Source organism: Ciconia boyciana, chromosome 8 (genome assembly GCF_034638445.1).
Source record: "Ciconia boyciana chromosome 8, ASM3463844v1, whole genome shotgun sequence".
In the NCBI taxonomy this organism is placed as follows: domain Eukaryota; kingdom Metazoa; phylum Chordata; class Aves; order Ciconiiformes; family Ciconiidae; genus Ciconia; species Ciconia boyciana.
The window spans coordinates 30,637,190-30,656,379 of NC_132941.1; the positions used below are offsets into that span (position 1 = coordinate 30,637,190).

A 19,190-nucleotide genomic window follows, 5' to 3' on the forward strand; every position below is an offset into this window, starting at 1 on the left:
CGCAGCAGCGCCTCCGCCACAGCCCCCTCCCCCACCCCAGGGAGCGATTTAAACGCGGCACGTGACTGCGCCGCCGCCCACGCGGGCATCCGCCCCGCGGAGGCCGCAACAACAACAAACTGGGTCACGTGAGGGGGAGGTGGAGGGGGCGGGAGCGCTGCCGCCGTCACGTGACGCTCGTGCCGGCTCAACCCTCGCGCGGCAGGGCGCTTTTCCCCTCTCCCGCCCCCCCTCCCTCTACGCGCACGCCCCTCGCGCCATGGCAGTTTCTCGTCACGTGGCTGCGTGTCCCCGCGCGAGCCTCGCCCAGGAGGGGGCAGGGAGCGGCGCGGTCGCCGCTGAGGGGAGCCTTCCCGCCCGGCCCGGGCCCGGCTAGCCCCGCGCACCGCCGCGGCCTTTGCGTCATTGCGGTGTGTTGTTCACAGAAGGGGCGGTTGCCGCCTGCCGCGGAGGGGTGACCGCCCACGGCGGGAAGGGGGAACCCCGTCCCTGTGGAGCTTGTCCGTCCGTCCATCCCCCCCCGCCCTCCGCGCTCACCTCGCAGCGCGCTCCTCCCCTGGGACGCTCTTGGCAAATGGCGGCTCCGGCGTGGCTTCGCGGGTCTCGGTATTCCTCTCGTCACAAGCCCTTTGAGAAACCCTTGGGCATCTCCGCAATGGTGTTCAGAATATCAGATAGAGAATGCATCTTCCTGAGGAGCAAACGGTGCTTCCTGGCACAGGCTTCACGTTGCAAATGCACTTTGTTGGGCCGCCATGGAGCTATGCAGCACCCGGCGAGGTGAAACCCGCCAGGGAAAGCTTGTACGAGTTTCCCTGTGAGCTCGTTTGCCAGTCAGGTAGCGTTACCGAGGGGTTCGTAGGAGCTCTTCGTTTTCTGTAAACATAGAACAGAGCTGAGGGTAAGAAGAGAAATATTTACAGGGTTACAGCTTTTGCCGGGGATGTTGGTGTGCCTCCTGACTGCCTGGGAAGGGTTTTGCACCTGCAGGTTGAGCTTTTGGTAGGGATGCTTAAATGTATTACCATGGTACTTGAACTCCTGAACTACAGGAAGATTCTGGGGGCGGAGGGGTTCAGCACCCATCTGAACAACAGCTGTTTTAAGAATGGAGTCTGCATAGCGTACAAGAGACCTGATGGTAAATTGCAAGAGTTGAGATTTGCTGTAATGACATTCACAAATTCATTCTTTTTCACATCAGCATTCCCTGGTGGGATGTGCACAGCTAGTAGTTGTAGTGACCTGTGGTTTTCCAGCGATCTCTTATGTAAATTGTAGAGACAATCCTTAGTGGCTGACCTCGATGCTGAATTGTGTACAATCACTCTGTAGTAAATATAGAGGTACCACGCATGGGCTTTCTTAGACGTAGTGTCTCTTTCTACCTGGAAGTCTTGTCTGGATAGAACTCGGCCACTTTCCCGAGACTTCTGCCGACATAGAATTTTGGTCTAAACTTTGTGGGTATAAATTTAAATATTTTGTTTAATGTTACTGCTTAACATCACAAACTATTTGCAGAATAGTTGTAGTGACTTTAACACAACTGAATCCCTCAGTTTAGTGGCAAGACCAAGATTAGACAGGTAGAATTTCTCCCTTGCAGTCCTTGATAACAACAGCTTTTAAAAAACTTTGGGTTAAAATTGTTGATAGGTGGATTTTGGCTTCAAAAGGGATTATTTTGTAGATAACTGACTTTATAGGTGGTATATGTATTTGGGGGCGGGGGGTGTGTGTTCTGGTTCTTTCAGGTATTAACAACCCCAAAAAAGATGTACACACCATTTCTCACACTACCTGTTTCTCAAAAACAAGCTACAAGGTAACCAGATGTGAATCAACATTTTTAGTATTCTGTGCAAATTTGTATGCAAGCATTCTTTTTCCTTATTGAAGCTGAGGCAAGATTCAGATTTCTTAAAAAGCATGTTCAAGATGCCTTTGTCAGCATATAAAGGAGAGGTGTGACTTTAATATTGTTGTTTTGGTGCTTATTTATGTGAAGACTGCATTCTAAGGAAGAAAATGTGTATGTTATATAGTTGTATGAGCTAAAGCTTTCTGTGAAGGTATTGGTGAGGAAATGATTCAAGGATCCTAAAGCTGACTCTAATATTGCAAGCATTTATACATGTTAATGATGTTGTTGCAGTAGTTACCCCTAAATCAGGAAGTCAGTTTGGTAGTGCTCAGGTCCTCTTCTATTTCTGCAGCTCTGAGTATGTGTGGGGAAAAGGATGGAGCATGGAACACAAAACTCATTTGAGTTATGTTGTGCCTTGAGCTTCTTGAAAATGTGTACTCTGCCCTCAGGAAGCAAAACAACTGAAGTCAGTTGAGAAGAATTGGTACTGGAAGATTTGATGTATTTTATGGGAATAAATTCAAATAGAGATTTCCAGATCTTGGTGTTTTATTTAAAGGGCCATTTATGACTTTTACAAGTTGAAGGTAAACCTCCTGTTACACTGAACCAGAATTTAGTTTCACTTGTGGCTCTAAACAGGCAAAATTATTGATAATGTGTTAGGAATAAATAGAAATGTTTTGTTCGTGATTGAGTAGAGAGAACAAATAAAGATTTCCTAACTTTCAGTTCTGTTTGTACGTTCTGAGCAGCACTAACCAAAACATGTGTAGACACATAAGCTGTGCCATCTCCTGCGCTGTGATTCTCTTTCAAATAAAGTTTATGTCTGGAAGGCAATCTTTTTTTTTTTTCCTGCGTATTACATATGGGTTCTCTTGCTCTTGTTTGTTTGGTGATGGTTTGCTCTGAATTGTCCCACTGAAGTCAGTAGGAGCAGTAAAAGACTGAGTTATTATTCAGGATCAGGATTTTGTGTCCTCCACACGCAAACCTTCAGACTGTGCTGTGGGACCCTTTGTGCCCCAAGCACTGGAAGTCTTGAGGGGGGCACAAGTATGGTTGCTGCTGCAGTTTGCATCAAAGTCCTTGTTTATTTGGTCTGAACAGATGAGTATAGATGGGAACAAGGCTTCAGCGAGCAAATTCCCTGTGAACAAGCAGCTTGCAAGTCTCAGGGTTTTGTCGTCTGAATCCAGCTCTTGGACCTGCAGTTCACCTTGCAGCACAGAAATAGCTATTGAAAGCTGGAGGGGAAAAGGGTTAAAAAGCCTTCCCTTTCACCTTACGCAAATATGCAAGAAATACTTGGACAAGAACGGTATGTTAGGAGTGCTGTTGGGAAAAGGGACAGCTGTTTGTTTTTTATCCTCCCCCAAAGTACAATCTATTTAAATATTTACATGATCTCTTGCTAAAAGGCTTTCTTTCCTATGCTTTTCTGGTTTATTATTAAGTTATTAATGGGGGAGAGGGACAGATTTGTAATTGCTAGTTCTTCCACTTTGTTGAAAAAGTGGATCTATTGTTTTATTTACTCAGAGAAATATGGTAGTAGTGTTTTCTAACAGATTTAAATGGTTTCACTGAGGCTTGTGCTTTGCTGTTTAATATTATTGCTTCTTCTTTTCATGTCATTTATATATTTTATAATCTTAATAGGCTATCTGAACATACAGTAAAAATAGGAAATTTCAGACAGTACAACCTTGAAGAGAAAGTAGTGGAAGACTAATATTACATGTAGATAATTTCAGAAGATTAATAATATAGATAATAAAATAAAGCACTTGTAAATGCAGGAATTATATATTCAGTATTTTAGAAACAGTTCTGAATGGTCACTAGGTCCTTCATTGATGAACACACACCTGTTCCAGCCTTGGTCACTCCCTGTGTATCTGCTCTGCGTAGACTCTCCTACTAGGTCACTGCATCTGGAATTGTATAACTATTCAAGGCATCTATTTGTAAGTGTTAGTTTAAAGAATCAGAAATATTTAATGACATGAAACATCTTGGATTACAAAGCTCTTGCAGGGATGGGAAATGTGAAAATAGAGCTCCTTACGCTCTAGAGGAAAGACTTCAGCAAGTGGTTAGTATTACACCTAGGAAATAATCTTTTTAAATCAATAGATCATAGGAGACACTACAGTTAAACATGTCTGTAGTCTTTGTTGGACTGAGACCTCGATCATTAACCACAGTTCAAAATTGAAGATATTTCACTTCAATGTAAAATGAGTTTTACAAGGAACGTGTTTTGCACACAATACAAACCTTCAAGACACAATTTGAAAGTAATTTAGCATGAGAAAGAGTCTCTATTTAATTTGATAGTAGGCAGTAAGTATTTCATATTGCACTTTCATAGTCTTAATTTTGTCAGACTGCAACTGATGTACAAGAGCTTTTTGTTTTTGAAGAGTAGTATGTACGTACCCTAGGTAGCCTTCAAAGAGTAAAGTTCACCCTTTTCTGTTGAAGTGACTGATGGAACTCTGAGAGGCTTTGGCAAGGTCGGTACTTCATTGTCAAAAGTTTGCAGCCCTGTAATCGTTATTTTGGAAGTAATCCTTACTCTTCTCTATAATTACGCATATAATCCCCTTGTCAAACACTGTGGCAAAAGTTGCAATGAAAAATTAAGCAGAAAACATATTTTAGTATATGTAGGCTCAGGTGCAGGAAAGCCTTTAAGTATATGCCTGATTTTAAGTGGCTATACATGTGATGGCGTGACCTAAATCTCAAATACAGCTAGATTTTAGTTAGTACCCAGAACTCTTTTCAGTCTGGAGGAGACCCACAGTTTAATGCTGAAGTGACGTTGGCAACTACAAATCCCAGGGAGCATTGCCATTAGCAGGTTTGTGCAACCGGATTGGCATCCTGCAGGGACCAATGGCAGGCAGAGAATTCAAGAAAATTCATGTGTGTCAGCTGCCAGTATGAAAAAGCACTGGAGAGAGCTGTCGACCTGAGTGGAAATTGCCTCTTTCCCTGGGCTACTTTTAAACCCTTGTGTGAGCTTTGTATTGATAGTATATTTTACACCCTCTGTGCCTCGGCTTGAAAAAGCCCGCTGGACTAGTCCAGATGGATGCAATTCTGAACTGCAGACCGGATGACTTGGAAGATTACTACAACTTGCTAGGATGCGACGAACTATCTACGGTAAGAGCCTTCTCCACCTCCCCTCCAGGTTAATCACATTTTGAATGTGCTTGTCTATCTACAGGGGGGATTTGAAGTTGTTTATCTCTACAGGCAGGAGTATTTGAAATGCATTGTGAACCTTCTTTCTTGCCACTTTTATCTTTTAGTATCTCCCTTTGTAAAGCTCAATTTTTTGCTCTGTATACTGATGTTAAGATCCTAGAATAAGGCTTATATTAAAAGTGTCTTATCGAACAGGATTGTATTACAGATATAGCTGAAATAATGGTTTATTCATTAGTTTAGTTCAACATGTGATATGGTTATGAATCATGAGCCAACTGCATAAATTTGACAACATCCAAATAATATTTTGGAATATATTTTCGGTTTTCAAAGAAGAAAAAAGCTATTTATATGCAACTAATACAATGAATGTTCATAGCTGTAGGTCACTAATAATCCTATTGAGATTCTCAGGTTTTATACTTTTTTTGGGGAATTTTTAAAAAACTATTCATTGGTTGGGAGGAAAAACAAAAATAATATGTCTTTTCGTCATATTAATGATTTTTAAATGCTAATTTTAATTACATTCAAATACTAGTTTTATTAATTGGTTTTGGTAGCAGATAAATACTTTATAATGAGATCTAGCTAAGCAATTGTTGAACTATTTGTAGGTAAAACAAGTGTTCTTCCTAAAGGTGTCCATATAACATTTTTTGGATATTCTGAGTTAGTGGTATGCTAATATTTTTAAATCTAGTTGTTATATGAACTGAAATTGTGTTTTGATTTTGGAAAAGTTCTGGTGACTCTGCTGTATTTAAGGATGTATTCAGTGTGGATAAAAGCTATATTTTGCTTAGTAAATTTAATCAGATGCTCTAATCTGTCCTAGTGGTCAAACTCTGGAAAAATACCTCTGTCTTTTCTGTCACTGAAAGCATACTAGTAAGCATCTTCGGTCTGTTACAGAACGCAATTTAAAGCTTTTCCTGAGATAACTCCTAAAAAGTCATCCCAGCAGAGGGCGGTGTTAAAGTTTCTATGTAGCCTTGTTTCGCAGATGCTATTTCTCATTTTCTGCCTCACACTAATTCCTTAAGGGCTTAGCAATTAATGAATAGTTCAAGTACATATGATAATGATTTTTCAAATTGCTTAAAAAGGAAATTAAAAAGATGGCATAAATGCTAGTGGGTCCTGAAGAATAATCTGTCAAGTATTATTTGTTGAGAAGAAGCGGCAGATGTTACTAGATTATTTTTGACATGGGAGTAGGAACTGAGATCACAAGTTGACTGAGTACCATGATTGCCTTCCCTCAGGGAGGTGCACACTACTTCTAGCGTTTAACAGAAATTTGAAGCATTACAGGTATTTTGCAATCACATTACTTTGTATGTGCAGTCAAGTATTCATAGTAGCACAGGCTTCTTTAGGCATATACAGCACATTCCCAGCTGCAGTACTTTCATCTAAGCTGCTGAATATTCTGGTGTTGATCTGATCTGGTTAAATTTAAGCACAGATGGTCTCAATTTCTACAGATTTTGCCTGTATTCAAGCAAATACCCACGTTCATTCTTGGCTTCTTGTAGAATTGAACTCATGGACACCTAGTTCATCTTCAGACTTGAGAGGAAGAGGGGAGATTTACTCTACTTTCTTCCTCCAAGAACAGTGTTATTCATATGTAGTGGGTATTGGATACCTTTTGTGGTAAAACATCTTACTGAATATTTTATATAAATTTCATATATTTTGTATAAACTTCCTATAAACTTTTCTTTCTACTGATTTTTTTTAAACTGAAGACTTCCATGCTACCCCTCTGCTACTGTACATCTTTTAACTTTAAAGTTCCCCTTTATATAACTAAGTTTTAGAGGTGGTAGCTAGCTATATAGTAACCAGTTTCAACAAGTTCTCTGTACAATGTATATATTTTTAAGTGTCTGACTGACTGGAAATATACCACCTTATATCTGTTCCTCTGGAAGAAGTTACTGAGAAGAGTGAAAAGTGTAGAATTCTTAAAATACCACTGTAGACCACATTTTTCCCAGCATATGACAACAAAATTTGGTCAGGTAGTTGAGTGAACTGTAATTTTATTCTAAAGAAAAATGTTATGAGCCTTAATTTTGAAATAAATCATTTAAATTGTATATGGATATCAGGGTTTGAAGGATGAGGAATTTATATAAACAGCCTTTCTAGCATGGGAAAGAATAGTAGCTAATTGATATCTTAGGGCAAATTGTTGTGAAAACTTAAGCTGTACTGGAATGATATAAAGAAGTTTTGGATTATAATAAGAAGCAAGATACTTTGAAAAATGTGAAAATTTGAAAATCTAAGCTGATGCCCACTCCAGTAGTTTCCTGTATTTTGTTGGCTGTTAATATGTCTTTGTTTTTCCAGTGGTTGTAGTACTTTATGGTACTATAAACTGTGTGGAAACTTGTAATTAACTAATAAACTAATACATGCCAATATTCTAATATTGATTATAAATCTATTCTATTCCAAGCCAATCTTTTTGCACAGAAAATTAACTTGACAGGAATGTGAACTGCTAGTTATCTAGCTTTGGGGTACCCAAGATGGAAAAGTCATGTGGTACTGGCTAAATTTCCTATGAAGAGGATATGGAGAAAGCCACCCAATCCCACAAACTGATCTTCAGCAATACAGAAGGTCTTTGCTTCCTGCAATGAGACTTAGTTAAAAGTTAAGAGTTGCTTAAACAAAGTGAAGAGCAACTGAAGTGATGCATTTTGCCTACGTGGTCAAATGTGAGGAAAGAGTTTCACACACATGATTTTTACACATTTTTCTTAGTCAGCTTGCCATAATGGATGACTGAGCTTCACAAAAACAAGAATAAGGATGAGTGCATGGAAAATGAAATTAAATAAGCAGTGTTACTGACAGATGGTGGTTGTTACCTATTTTGCTTGTACTAAAGCTTGTAAAAATGAATAGGAAAAAATCTTTCAGCATTCTTCGTTGTTCCTCCCAACCCCTTTCAAAAAGCAAATTTGAAAATATTTTCTGTATGTATGTATTTACTCACTTTGTCTTGACATTCTGTTTAGGTTGAACAAATTCTTGCAGAATTTAAGATTAAAGCCCTTGAATGTCATCCTGACAAACATCCTGGAAACCCCAAAGCAGGTATGTATTCTTCCCTGTATAAAAACAATCTATTTTTTCTTATATTTATATGCCTAAGATGTTAAATTCAGCCTTAAAACTTTATTTAATATTCTTTCCTCCCCATGTATTTTAATTGTCATATGTATTGAGCATATTGTCTTTAAATAGCAAGCTTTAATATTCTTTTCTAACACGTGCACACTCCTAGGTGATAAAGCAGGAAGATACTTTCTGGATTTTTTTTTCCCCTAGGACTTTCAGGTTTTTTTTCTCTCTATGGTAGAACATCTTTTAATCCAGAAATTATTTCTGGATTAAATCCCTTTCTAGACCTATGAAGTTGGCCTTCTTCCATCTTCAGTGGCATTCAAGTGCTAAACTTGCATCAACTAGTTAATTTGCTTCCATGAGCAAGTCCATTGGGAACACATTAGATGTACTTTAGTTTCTTTTAATGTAATTTAATGACTGGAAATAAAGAGAAGCCAGCACCACATGAGTAGTTGTCTGTTTGCAGAACAGCAGCTAGCATTTGCATTTATGAAGGCATGCAGGTCATCATAGCTGTGACGGCTAAGCAGCACCTGAGTTATTTGGAGACAATCTTACCCATTCATAACCACAAGATAGCTCTAATCAGTGCTCACCGATGTCTAAACACCATAGCCTACCTCCTTATGCCAGTTTGACCTCATCCACGCCCTCCCCTGAGATAGCAGAGCTGGGAGTATAGCAGATGTTAAATGAGACTTGCACTCCACTGCCTCAAGCAGAGCTCTCAGCAGGGCTTGGCTTTCCTCACTGATGTGCCCTCCTAGCCTAGAATCAGAGAGTTGACAAGGGGGGTTGTGTTAAAAGGTGAAATAGGTGGGATATTTCACTTTGAGATTCCCTGACAAGGAACCCCCTGAGATTTGGTGTTTGAGAGACAATCTACCACCTATTAACAATAACCTGATCACTAATATTTAATTTATTCTAAATGATAGCACAAGTACCAATGAAACCAATGGAATCAACTTTGTCTGCAGAAAACTGTGGCTTTTGCAGCAGGCAAATGAGACTATTCCAGTGCACGTGTTCCATCTGTACCATCCCCCAGTCTCGTCCTGTGTCCCCCATCCCCAATTAATTGAAACTAAGTAACTCAAACAGGGAGGCCAAATGTTGGAGCAGCTTTGTTTGTCAAGAAGAAATATTTTATGCTCCATTTCCTGAACATGCTGTATTTACTGTAAATACCTTTTTACAGTACTGGTGAAAGTTTATATTTTTTATTTCATCAGCTTAAAGCTCAATAAAGAGTAGTTAAAGTAGACCTTTTATTTGTTGAAAACTAGTAACACTAGAAAAAGGAAAACTAATAGAACTGCCCCCTCAACCTGTTGTCTGTTGTTTGATTTATAGTTACCAATTTTGATTAGCATTTGGGCTTAGTGTATTTCAAAAGAAATCTCTGTAACTTGTAAACTGGAATAAATGAATAATAATAATAGATCACTGTAACATAGGTGACTCATAGATAAAATCTAAATCTTTATAACCCTTCTACAAATAGTAACATGCAGCTGCATCCTTAGTAACCATTTCATGAAAAATTACCCTGTAGGGAAAAATAAGAGCTCTCATTTATGCAGTCTGGTATTCAAGATAATGTTTTAGCATATGTAGAAAACATACCTAATAAAATGCACAAATGCCCAAATGCCAAAGAGGACTGTTGTGGTTTAGCCCCAGTTGGCAATTAAGTACCACACAGCCACTCGCTCACACCCCCCCCCACCCCCCCGCCGTGGGATGGGGGAGAGAATTGGAAGAGCAAAAGTAAGAAAACTCATGGGGTGAGATAAGAACAGTTTAATAATTGGAACAAAATAATAATAATAAATTGTAATGAGAAGGAAAACAACGAGAGAGAGGAACAAAACCCAAGGAAAAAAAAACAGTGATACAACCGCTCACCACCCACCGACCGACGCCCAGCCAGTCCCCGAGCAGCGACCACTTAATTTGAACTATATTTAGATTCCTCTTCTTGCTTGCAATTTTTGCTTGTCATTTTTTTTTTTCCTGCTCAGGTTTTCTTGGTGTTACGCTTTGCTCTGACTTCCTTGCTGCTGCGGATGTGTGTTCCTTCTAAGCATTATTACTCTAGTTCAATTTCCCTTTTTAAGGTTGTCTGCATGGGGCGACTTGAGCCTTTTGCCTGCTGTACTCTGTAAGTTTCTCTGAACTTAAATTTAGATTTTCAAGCCGGTAGACAAATGAGCATTTTAGTTCTCATCTGAAAAGGATATCAGTGGTCCACCAAAGGTGCCATGTTCCTAAAGCCAGCTAGAACTTTGCAAAGCTGTAAGCAGAACAACCACATACTTTTCTTACTCAGCTCTCCTTCTGTCTCCTCTTCTGTTTGCTCTAAGCCATTGTTGGCAGCTCCCTTTTCACATCTGAATTAATTTCTTTGAAAACAAACATTGGCTTTAGTATCTTTTTGGTTTGTGTTCTAGTGGAGAATTTCCAGAAGCTGCAGCAAGCTAAGGAGATTCTTACTAATGAAGAGAGTCGAGCGCGTTATGATTACTGGCGACGAAGCAAAATTACCATTCCATTCCAGCAGTGGGAGGCCCTGAGCAATTCTGTGAAAACGGTTGGTGTTGTCTAAGTTTGGGCCTTCAGGAGGAGGGGGAGGTAGGGCTGGTCCGGAGAAAATGTTGCAGTGAGTGAGGAGTAAGTTACAACAGTTCTGCTGCAGTGGTGGGTTTTGGGGGTGGGAATACTGCAGAGTGATTCCTGTACTGAGGAAGTTAAGGAAATTCAGGAAAAATTGGAAGGCTATAGAAGCCCATTCACAGAAGGGTTTTAGGCTAGTAGTTTTAGAGCGAATTTATCAAGTTGCTGCTTTTATGTGTATTATATGAAGTTTAAGTAACTTAAGGGCTGTTTTCAAATGCGTCAGCACACTTGCTTTTGTAGTAACCTTTTATTTATTTTCAAAGCTAGGACCTTTGTATAATCTATTCTCCTTTTGGTATATTGCTTATCAGATAGGTTTTCATGCTATCTGCTTAAATAAAGACCTGATTGAAAAATCTAGAAGGTAGGTTCCTTGGAACCCTGGGCTTCACACAGGTCTTTTGGAGGGGCCCTGCTAGGCTAGTGGGGTGATTTGTGACAGAGACTGATGTTCTCAAGGTTGTTTTCCCTCCTAATTTTGCTAGTGAGATAATGTGATAGTGTGTTCCTAGTAGATCCTAATTCCATAATATTTGACCTTTTTTTTTTTTTTTTCCCCTGCCTTATTAGGGTGAATGATAGTTACAGGTCTACATGGTCAGATTTTAAGGCAGGTGAATAAATGTTTCCCTTGCCAATTCTGCCTGCCTCAATTCTGCTTATGAGAGAAGTTTGAGAGCCTCTTCAACTAAAGCATTATGCCTGAGCTTAAATGTTTGCTGGAAGTATCCCATCAAGCTTAGTTCAGTTCCAGACAGAAGTCATTCCACAGACTTTAATAGCAAAGCTTTCCAAATTGCCTTGTTTTCAAAGGGCACCTTGAAGCCAAAGACAGCTTTGAAAACGGACATTTTCTAAGTCACTCAAGCCCTCTTAAAAAAGTGTCAGAAGTCATGACAGAAGAAACTGGACAAAAGACCCTTAGAATTATTTGATGCATTTGTACATTTTGTTCTTCATCCCCACCTGACATAACCTATCCTCTCAAATGCTATTTACAATATGTAACCATGCTTTCCCCTATCCTATTGACCTGCAAGCTTCTCTCTTATATGTGCTTTATTTAACCATTTATTAAAACAACGTAAGAAAGAAAAGAGAAATTAATTAAAAATCTTTTAAGGCATAGGAATTAGTTCTTTATTTGTTATTTTTGCATTTCTTTAGTCAATGCACTGGGCTGTCCAAAGTAAGAAGGACCAAATGCTGGAAGCTCCTGACTTGAATAATAGCAACAACATAACTAATGAGATTTGGACCCAACAGACTGAAAGCAATGAAGACGGATTGTCAGATGGGAACAGGGAGCAAGAAGATGTTGCAATTCCTGATGTGAAACCACAGTCTTCAAAGAATCCAGACTCTCCAAGTAAGTGAAACCAGCAGTTACAGAAAATTGCAGTATCCAGGGACTGGCCTGAAACAGAGGCTTTTAGTAATGAGAAATTCTTCTCCAGAATAATATGTTTAACTGGTAGCTTTTTTTAATGTGGTTCTGGGTTGGGCTTTTGTTTTGGGTTTTATGTTGTTTATTATTTATTTAATTTTGAAGCTTTCAGAGCTTTCTTCCTCCCTACCCCATGTTTGCTTGCTTGTTTGCTAGTAAAACCAAAAACAGGAGAAGAAGAAAAAAAAATTCTAAAACCAAAATGGAAAGTTCAGTTCTGCTGCTATACCAAAATAAATTTTAAAAAGGCAATTATTTTCAGTGGGTTTTTTTAAAAAATAACTTTTAAAATGTTAAATGAAACATTTAGGTATTATATTATTTTTTTTTTCTTTATCCAGCATTCAGTACTTATGCACAGTTTGCACCTGATGAGTTAATGAGGACTAAAAATTGAGCCTTGAAGGCTGCTTTTGTATTTGAACAGGTTTTTTAAAAAATAGTGCATGCACCAGAATAAGTGTGTATTTCAAAAGCTGTCATGTGGCCAGTTAGTATTTCCTGTCTGTTGTTTAGGTTAGTACGCCTGAATCAAAGTTTACTTACCACAACAGCCACCCTCTGTTCTGCTTGATCCTTCAGGAGTTTCATAATCTTAGGCTTATGTTTTCAGGGAACTATTGTTAAAGTCCTGTCATTTCTTCCCAGCTTGATCAAACAGGAAATAAAGTTGAACTGTGAGGGTAGAAAAACCTAATTTAATCCCAAACATTTGTGGCATGCAGAAAATAGATAAGAAAATTCTACAAACCAATGTATGTGGGGCATAACTGAAAATGTTATATTTAAAAATTATGCTCTATAAAATTCTGCTCTATAAAATTATACTGTTGGCTATTTTTGGTAATTAAATCATCACTATATCCTTTGTAAAACAGTAAAATTTCACAGTAAAGAAAACATAATCTTGTTCCTTGTAATCATAGAATCAGAGAATAGTTTGGGTTGGAAGGGACCTTTAAAGGTCATCTAGTCCAACCCCCCTGCAATAGGCAGGGACATCTTCAACTAGATCGGGTTGCTCAGAGCCCCATCCAGCCTGACCTTGAATGTTTACAGGAATGGGCCACCTACCACCTCTCTGGGCAACCTGTTCCAGTGTTTCACTACCCTCATAGTAAAAAATTTCTTCCTATATCTAGTCTAATGTCTAAAGGTGAACTTTCTTTGCAGTCGTTTTCTTTCTCATAATTTTTTAAAGTTTTAATTTAATTTCCATAGATTTGAATGGGAAAAATATCAAACCCATCAAATGCCTACTTAATTCATCCAGTGGGCATATATTTATATTAATAAATGTTAGTATTAGAATATATTTATTTGACAGGGCCTGTATGCACTTCAGTGTTCATACTTGATGTTAGGATGTTGATAATGCTTTTGTTTTGGTCCAGGAAAATTTATTATATTGGATTCCACTTTCAAACTGGGATATTTTCAGTTCCTCTCTGCTGGTCTGTAAGAATTATGGACCACAACTCCACATAGCTATTTCAGCCTGAATAAGAGATTTTAACACTGAGTCTGGTAATAGGTTTCAGCTTCCTGATATAGGAAGATCACATTTTAGTATTTATAGCCCATAGACCATAAAAACATAGCCCAGGGTCTGAAGAACTCCTTTACTCCCTTGTATGTGGAAAGGGCCATCTGTACCTTCCCTCCACACTGCTGCCTTTCACATACTTGGAGTTGTATCATGTCACCCTCTATCTCTTCTTCTTCTTCGTTAGATTAAGCAAATGCAATTTGTTCAGTTTTTCTTTGTAAGTCCTCTTTTCTGGACTGCCATCATTCTTGCTGTTCTCCTTTGGACTCTTCCCAGCTGATACATATCTTGAAGTTTGGTGTTTGCTTGAGTTCTTGTTCAAATGGTGCCCAGAATACAGAGGTTGTTCCTGCTAGTCAAGACCACTAGAAGTGACCAATTTTTTTTACTTGATAATCTTCCCCCAAAAAAGTATTATTTCAGACAACTTAGTTTTATACATGTTTACAATAATTTACTTGCCTTTCTCTTTTTTTCTCAGGATTTTCAGAGGCAAATTACTGGCACTTGCGTTTCCGCTGGTCAGGGGATGCTCCATCAGAGCTTCTGAGGAAATTCAGAAACTATGAGATCTAAAATGCAAAATACGCAAGAGTGTGAGATCACCTGTTCAACAATTCAGTATTTTTTTTGTCAGCAGTTATAAGTTATTTGTATTTTGTATTCATTCATTGTGATGTGAACGTTGTTTGAATAAATGTCTTAATACTGATTTGTTAACACACATGCTACAAGCATTACAGATGGAGGTCTTATTAAAGAAAAAGCAAATTTAATAAGCAAAGCCCTTTTCAGTATTAACAAAGTGATTTAGTGAAGTTATCTAACATCTTATGTATTGTTTCTTGTATTCTTAAATATTGTGTAGTGAATAATATTTTTCTCAATACTGTGATGTTATAAAGAATGTACTCTCGGTAGAACCAAAAGTCAATGTTAGACTCCAGCATATCATCCTATTCAGTGGTGATCTTCCAAAAGCTATATGCCAGTGAACTTTAAACAAAACTGTGCTTATTTCTAAACTATGTATTCTGGTTCACTTCCCCATTGCATTTACTTACTGTAGTGATTTATAATGCACGCATGCACAATACTATTACAAACTTGTTGGAGAATTGTGATCTTATGATATTGAGGATAATAAGAAGGTTCTTATTTCAAAGAAGGTCACTGTGATAGATCAAGCAGTCTTAAAAATTGCTTGCTTTCTATCTTAACAAGTACACTTTTTGCACCAGCTATTTATTTTGGAAGGCAGTTCCAGAACTTCACTTCTCCAGTTAGCAACTTTCTTTAAATTTATTGGTGGACAACTGATACCCTTTGTATGTGTGCCAGCATTGTCTTATGGCTTAATAGTAATTTCCCTCCCTGCTCTGGCCTGGTAGATGGGATCTTATCAAGGTTTTGTATGATGAGGAATGAAGAATCAGGCCAGTCAGCATTAACATGTACAAAATCTTGCATGAAAACTTTTTGATATTTTGGGCAACTTTTCAAATTCTACACTGTGTTTATTTTGTATTTGCTTTCTTCTTTGTAAACCTGGCTAATATGTCAAGTATTGACATTGTGTTTTTGTGCAGGCAAGTAATTCCATCAGCAACAAATAAAACTGCATGCATACAGAAAGGGTTTGTTTTCATTTTTTAAATTGAAATCCTCTACCCACCCACCACAGAGATCCCTTTTGAATTTCTTGTTATTTGTCTCCTCAGTGGGTAAAAGCTTAACGGAGTCCAGTTATGAATCTTGGGCATCTCCATGGAAAGTCTAATCTGAAAAATACAGTCTTCTCCCAACATGGAAACAATATTACAATGTCTGTCTCTCCCCGGAGTGACATGTTTGGCTTTACTGTGCAGGGGTATGATGTGCTGACTGACCTACTGTGCTTCTCCTGTTTGGTGTCCATTTGCTATAAATTGTAACACAAGTGCCTGCCAATGGAACCCTGATAAGATGTATATCTTATTAACCTCATTAGTATATTTATTCTGGTGCCAGTTTTCTTTACAGGGGCTGATACCAGTGTTAATGCTGGTTGTGTGTGTGCAGTTTATAAAAGCTCAAAGTACCGGTGTTCTGCTGATATAGCTACATTGATCCTAGATTTGATGGCATCAGTAGCAATAGCTATTTTTACAGCACATCATCCTACTTATCCAAAATATTATTTTATTCTACATGCTTTTCCCTTGCATATTTTGCAGCTGAAAACATTATAGAGATGAGATTAATAATTCTCTGTAATATCTGCTAAATGTAATTACAAATATCCTTCTGGTGCTTATACTGCTTTCCTTTATATAAAGGTATTTGCTCAAGAAAGACTTGCAATCCATTTTGTAAGGAAGGACTGTAAAGAATGTCAAACAGTAATAACAGAAGAAACTCTAGTTCATGAGAAGGATACAAAGTAATAGGGTACAATTTTTCTCTCTTTAACAAAAATATGGAAATGCAACTAGCTGGAGTACTTTGAACCCGATGGCAGCTCAGATTCTCCTCTCCCCATTTCATTTGGTCATAAAGGTAAAAGGCGGTAGTTGGATGGATGATTTAGTACCTAATGAGATGGTTTCCCTTAAGAAGTGAGTATACAATAGACCTTTGAACAGCAAACTCATTTTTCATGTCATCAAAACTGATGTCATTATTAGCCGATTATTACAGAGTTTGTTTTGCCAAAGCACTTTTAGATATTTGTTCTGGATGAATAATTGCAGATGTTTGGAAGACTCTTGTCTTCCAAATGTCAATACATGTCACAACAACAAATGTCCCACATGACATTACCCACAATAATGTGGTGCCTTGGCCTCTGCACTGGTAAGCACATAACATACTTAATATGCTTAAATATTAATTGGAGCAGGGGTTGTAAGGTGGATCTTTCAAGCTCTGCAAAGATGTGATTAAGAGGCAATAGTGTCAAGTATACATGGTTTTTCACGAGAATTTAACTTTCTTTGCAAAGTGGAAACAGCTGCAAAAGGACAGTTATGGGGGTGGGGAACAACAGCAACAAACCCAGATAATATATATTAGACTTAGGGTCTATGAATCTCAAGTTGAGGGAGAGGGCAGCTACATGCAAGGGATGGTAAGGTCCCATTTTCTTCTTTAGCACTTCCTGTGAGTTCTTTAGGTAGGTAACAAAGGGTCCTGAACCTTCTGAGTAACTGAGGGGTCTGACTCGGTGCGTGCTTCCACTACACAGTGATTGAGCATTACTGTGCTTGAGCGCTTTGTTAGCTATAGCTTTAAATAACTTAGCTTAGCTTGGTATGAAAATAAACAGACCTATGAAGTGAGCCTAGATCCTCTGGAGTCTAGTCAAAACTCTTGATTAAACTTGGCCATTCCTGGACTTGTGAGGTTCGGGCTGATGAGATTTCAGCTGGAAGTTATGAGATAGCAGATGAGGGTGCAGGTGGATGATGATGATGATAATAAAATACAGAGAATAGGGCATGTTGTTTAATATTGTGTTTCTAGGTCTCTGAAACTGTAGCAATCAGTTTTGTAATATCAGAAATTAAGCAACTGTTTAGCCAGCTGTTTACAATGAAACTGAACAGCTCTGGGGGGGTTCTTGAATTATATAAAATTAATATGTCTTTAATTACTGCTGTCATGCCTGTTCTTGTGCAATCGCTGAATATGTAAGATTGAGAATGTTCTAGCTCTTCACAAACTTTTTGTTTTGCCAGTATTTGCCAAGTTGTTTTGCCAACATTTCCCAAGTGGCGATGTAAGAGTTAAAGTTTAGATGATAAATACAGATAGTATATGACTTAAAATCTCAGGCTGAGTAATGCTGAATGATAGGTAAGATCATTTCCTGAATGCTTGTTTTCATCTTTGAATGAGACAGGGGGAAAAAAAAAAAAAGAAAAAGACAGTTTATATGTTCTATAATAGAAGCAAGTATCCTGATGATTAAAACAGATACTGGGTAGCTTTAATTTCCTGAGCATGAACATTGCTATCTTACACTTTCATATCCTGAAATGAGCAACAAGACTGCTGGGAAGGTAAGCAGTGAAGCTGTTGTAAAGTTGATGAAATTACACAGCAGAAGATAAAGCAACTCAGTAAGCCGTCAGCCTCTGTCACTGTCAGATGGGGTGATATTTATCACTTAGTTTATGCTGGGTATTTTTATTGCAGGCCAGTGTACATGCTCATCCTGCTGTTATAAGAATTGCCAAGCCCCGCCCCCCCCCGATGGTAGGCGCTGTGTATGTTTGTTCTTTCACCTTCACTATATTAGTCTCTTTTCCCTCCCATGTTAATGAAGATGAGACTCTTCATGTGCTCTGTTTGCTCCAGCTTTGAAAGGCTTGTGTCTGAGTCATTACAGTGGTGCACAACATAGACTGGGAACTTTTACACATTTTAGGTATCTGATGGATATAAAAACCTGCCACAGGTGATGGATGCTGCAGAAAATGAATTTTCTTTCCTCTCTATTCCATCTTCCCAGTGGTTTGCTCTTGCTCCCTTCTTCTGGTGGGGCAGTAAGGGATAGGGGTTGCTTCTAGAAAATTAAATTTGCTGCCAATGTTCGGAAGGTTTCCAGTCTTGATGTGCGATGTGGTTCTCAGTGCTTTGGACAAAATGATGTGCTTGCTGCTTTGTCAAAAGTGCTTCTCTGAAAATATCAAAGGACTCGGCATGAAACGCAGACAGCTTTTTTAAGGAGATGCAGTTTGACTCTCAGGTATCAATCCTTACAGAAACTACATTTTCTGTCAGGATTGTCAGAGCTGGTCCTTTACTAGCAGCTAATTTCCATGGACCCCCAAATTTATGCTGGGTAGAGGACTGTCAGCTTCTCCTCTTTTTCATAAAAAACTTTGTGTGAATGATATGGATGGGAAGAGAGGGAGGGGCAGGAGAATGAGCAGAAAGGTCCAGAGGAGTAAGAGACTGTTCCAGCTGGTGGGGCCTGGGTGCCTTTGGTGCTTTCTGCTACTCGTGGTCCTCACTTTCAAAGGATCTGAGTCTTTCCCAGGATTCCCATGTCCATCCTTGGCCTGCCCCTGCCAAAGGTCTAGACTGCTTGCTTCAGTGTGGATAGCTGATGATACAAAGGAGCCTGGACATCTTAAGCATCTCTTCGCTTAGCTGGCTGGAAGCACCTTGATCCCTGAAGGCACTGCGCAGTGGGCCTGAGCCAGGTTTGGGGAGGAAAATTGCACCAAGTGGCAGAGATATGGAGCAGTACCATGTTGAACCCATAT

At 38.9% G+C, this 19,190-nt stretch overlaps 1 protein-coding gene across 3 annotated transcripts; it reads left to right on the forward strand.

The window, feature by feature from the left end:
- The first annotated feature begins 77 nt into the window (after positions 1–77).
- Positions 78–15,550, forward strand: DNAJC12 (DnaJ heat shock protein family (Hsp40) member C12). 3 transcript variants are annotated; one of them, XM_072869595.1, is made up of 6 exons: positions 81–1,141; positions 2,220–5,053; positions 8,146–8,224; positions 10,714–10,853; positions 12,107–12,308; positions 14,417–15,550. In XM_072869595.1, the coding sequence occupies exons 2-6, from the start codon at positions 4,976–4,978 to the stop codon at positions 14,509–14,511; spliced, it is 594 nt and encodes a 197-aa protein (XP_072725696.1). In that variant the 5' UTR covers positions 81–1,141; positions 2,220–4,975; the 3' UTR covers positions 14,512–15,550. The 3 variants fall into 3 exon arrangements, with proteins under 3 accessions (XP_072725697.1, XP_072725696.1, XP_072725695.1); XM_072869596.1 differs by having other exon boundaries at positions 78–5,053; positions 12,206–12,308; XM_072869594.1 differs by having other exon boundaries at positions 81–5,053.
- The last annotated feature ends 3,640 nt before the right edge of the window (positions 15,551–19,190 follow it).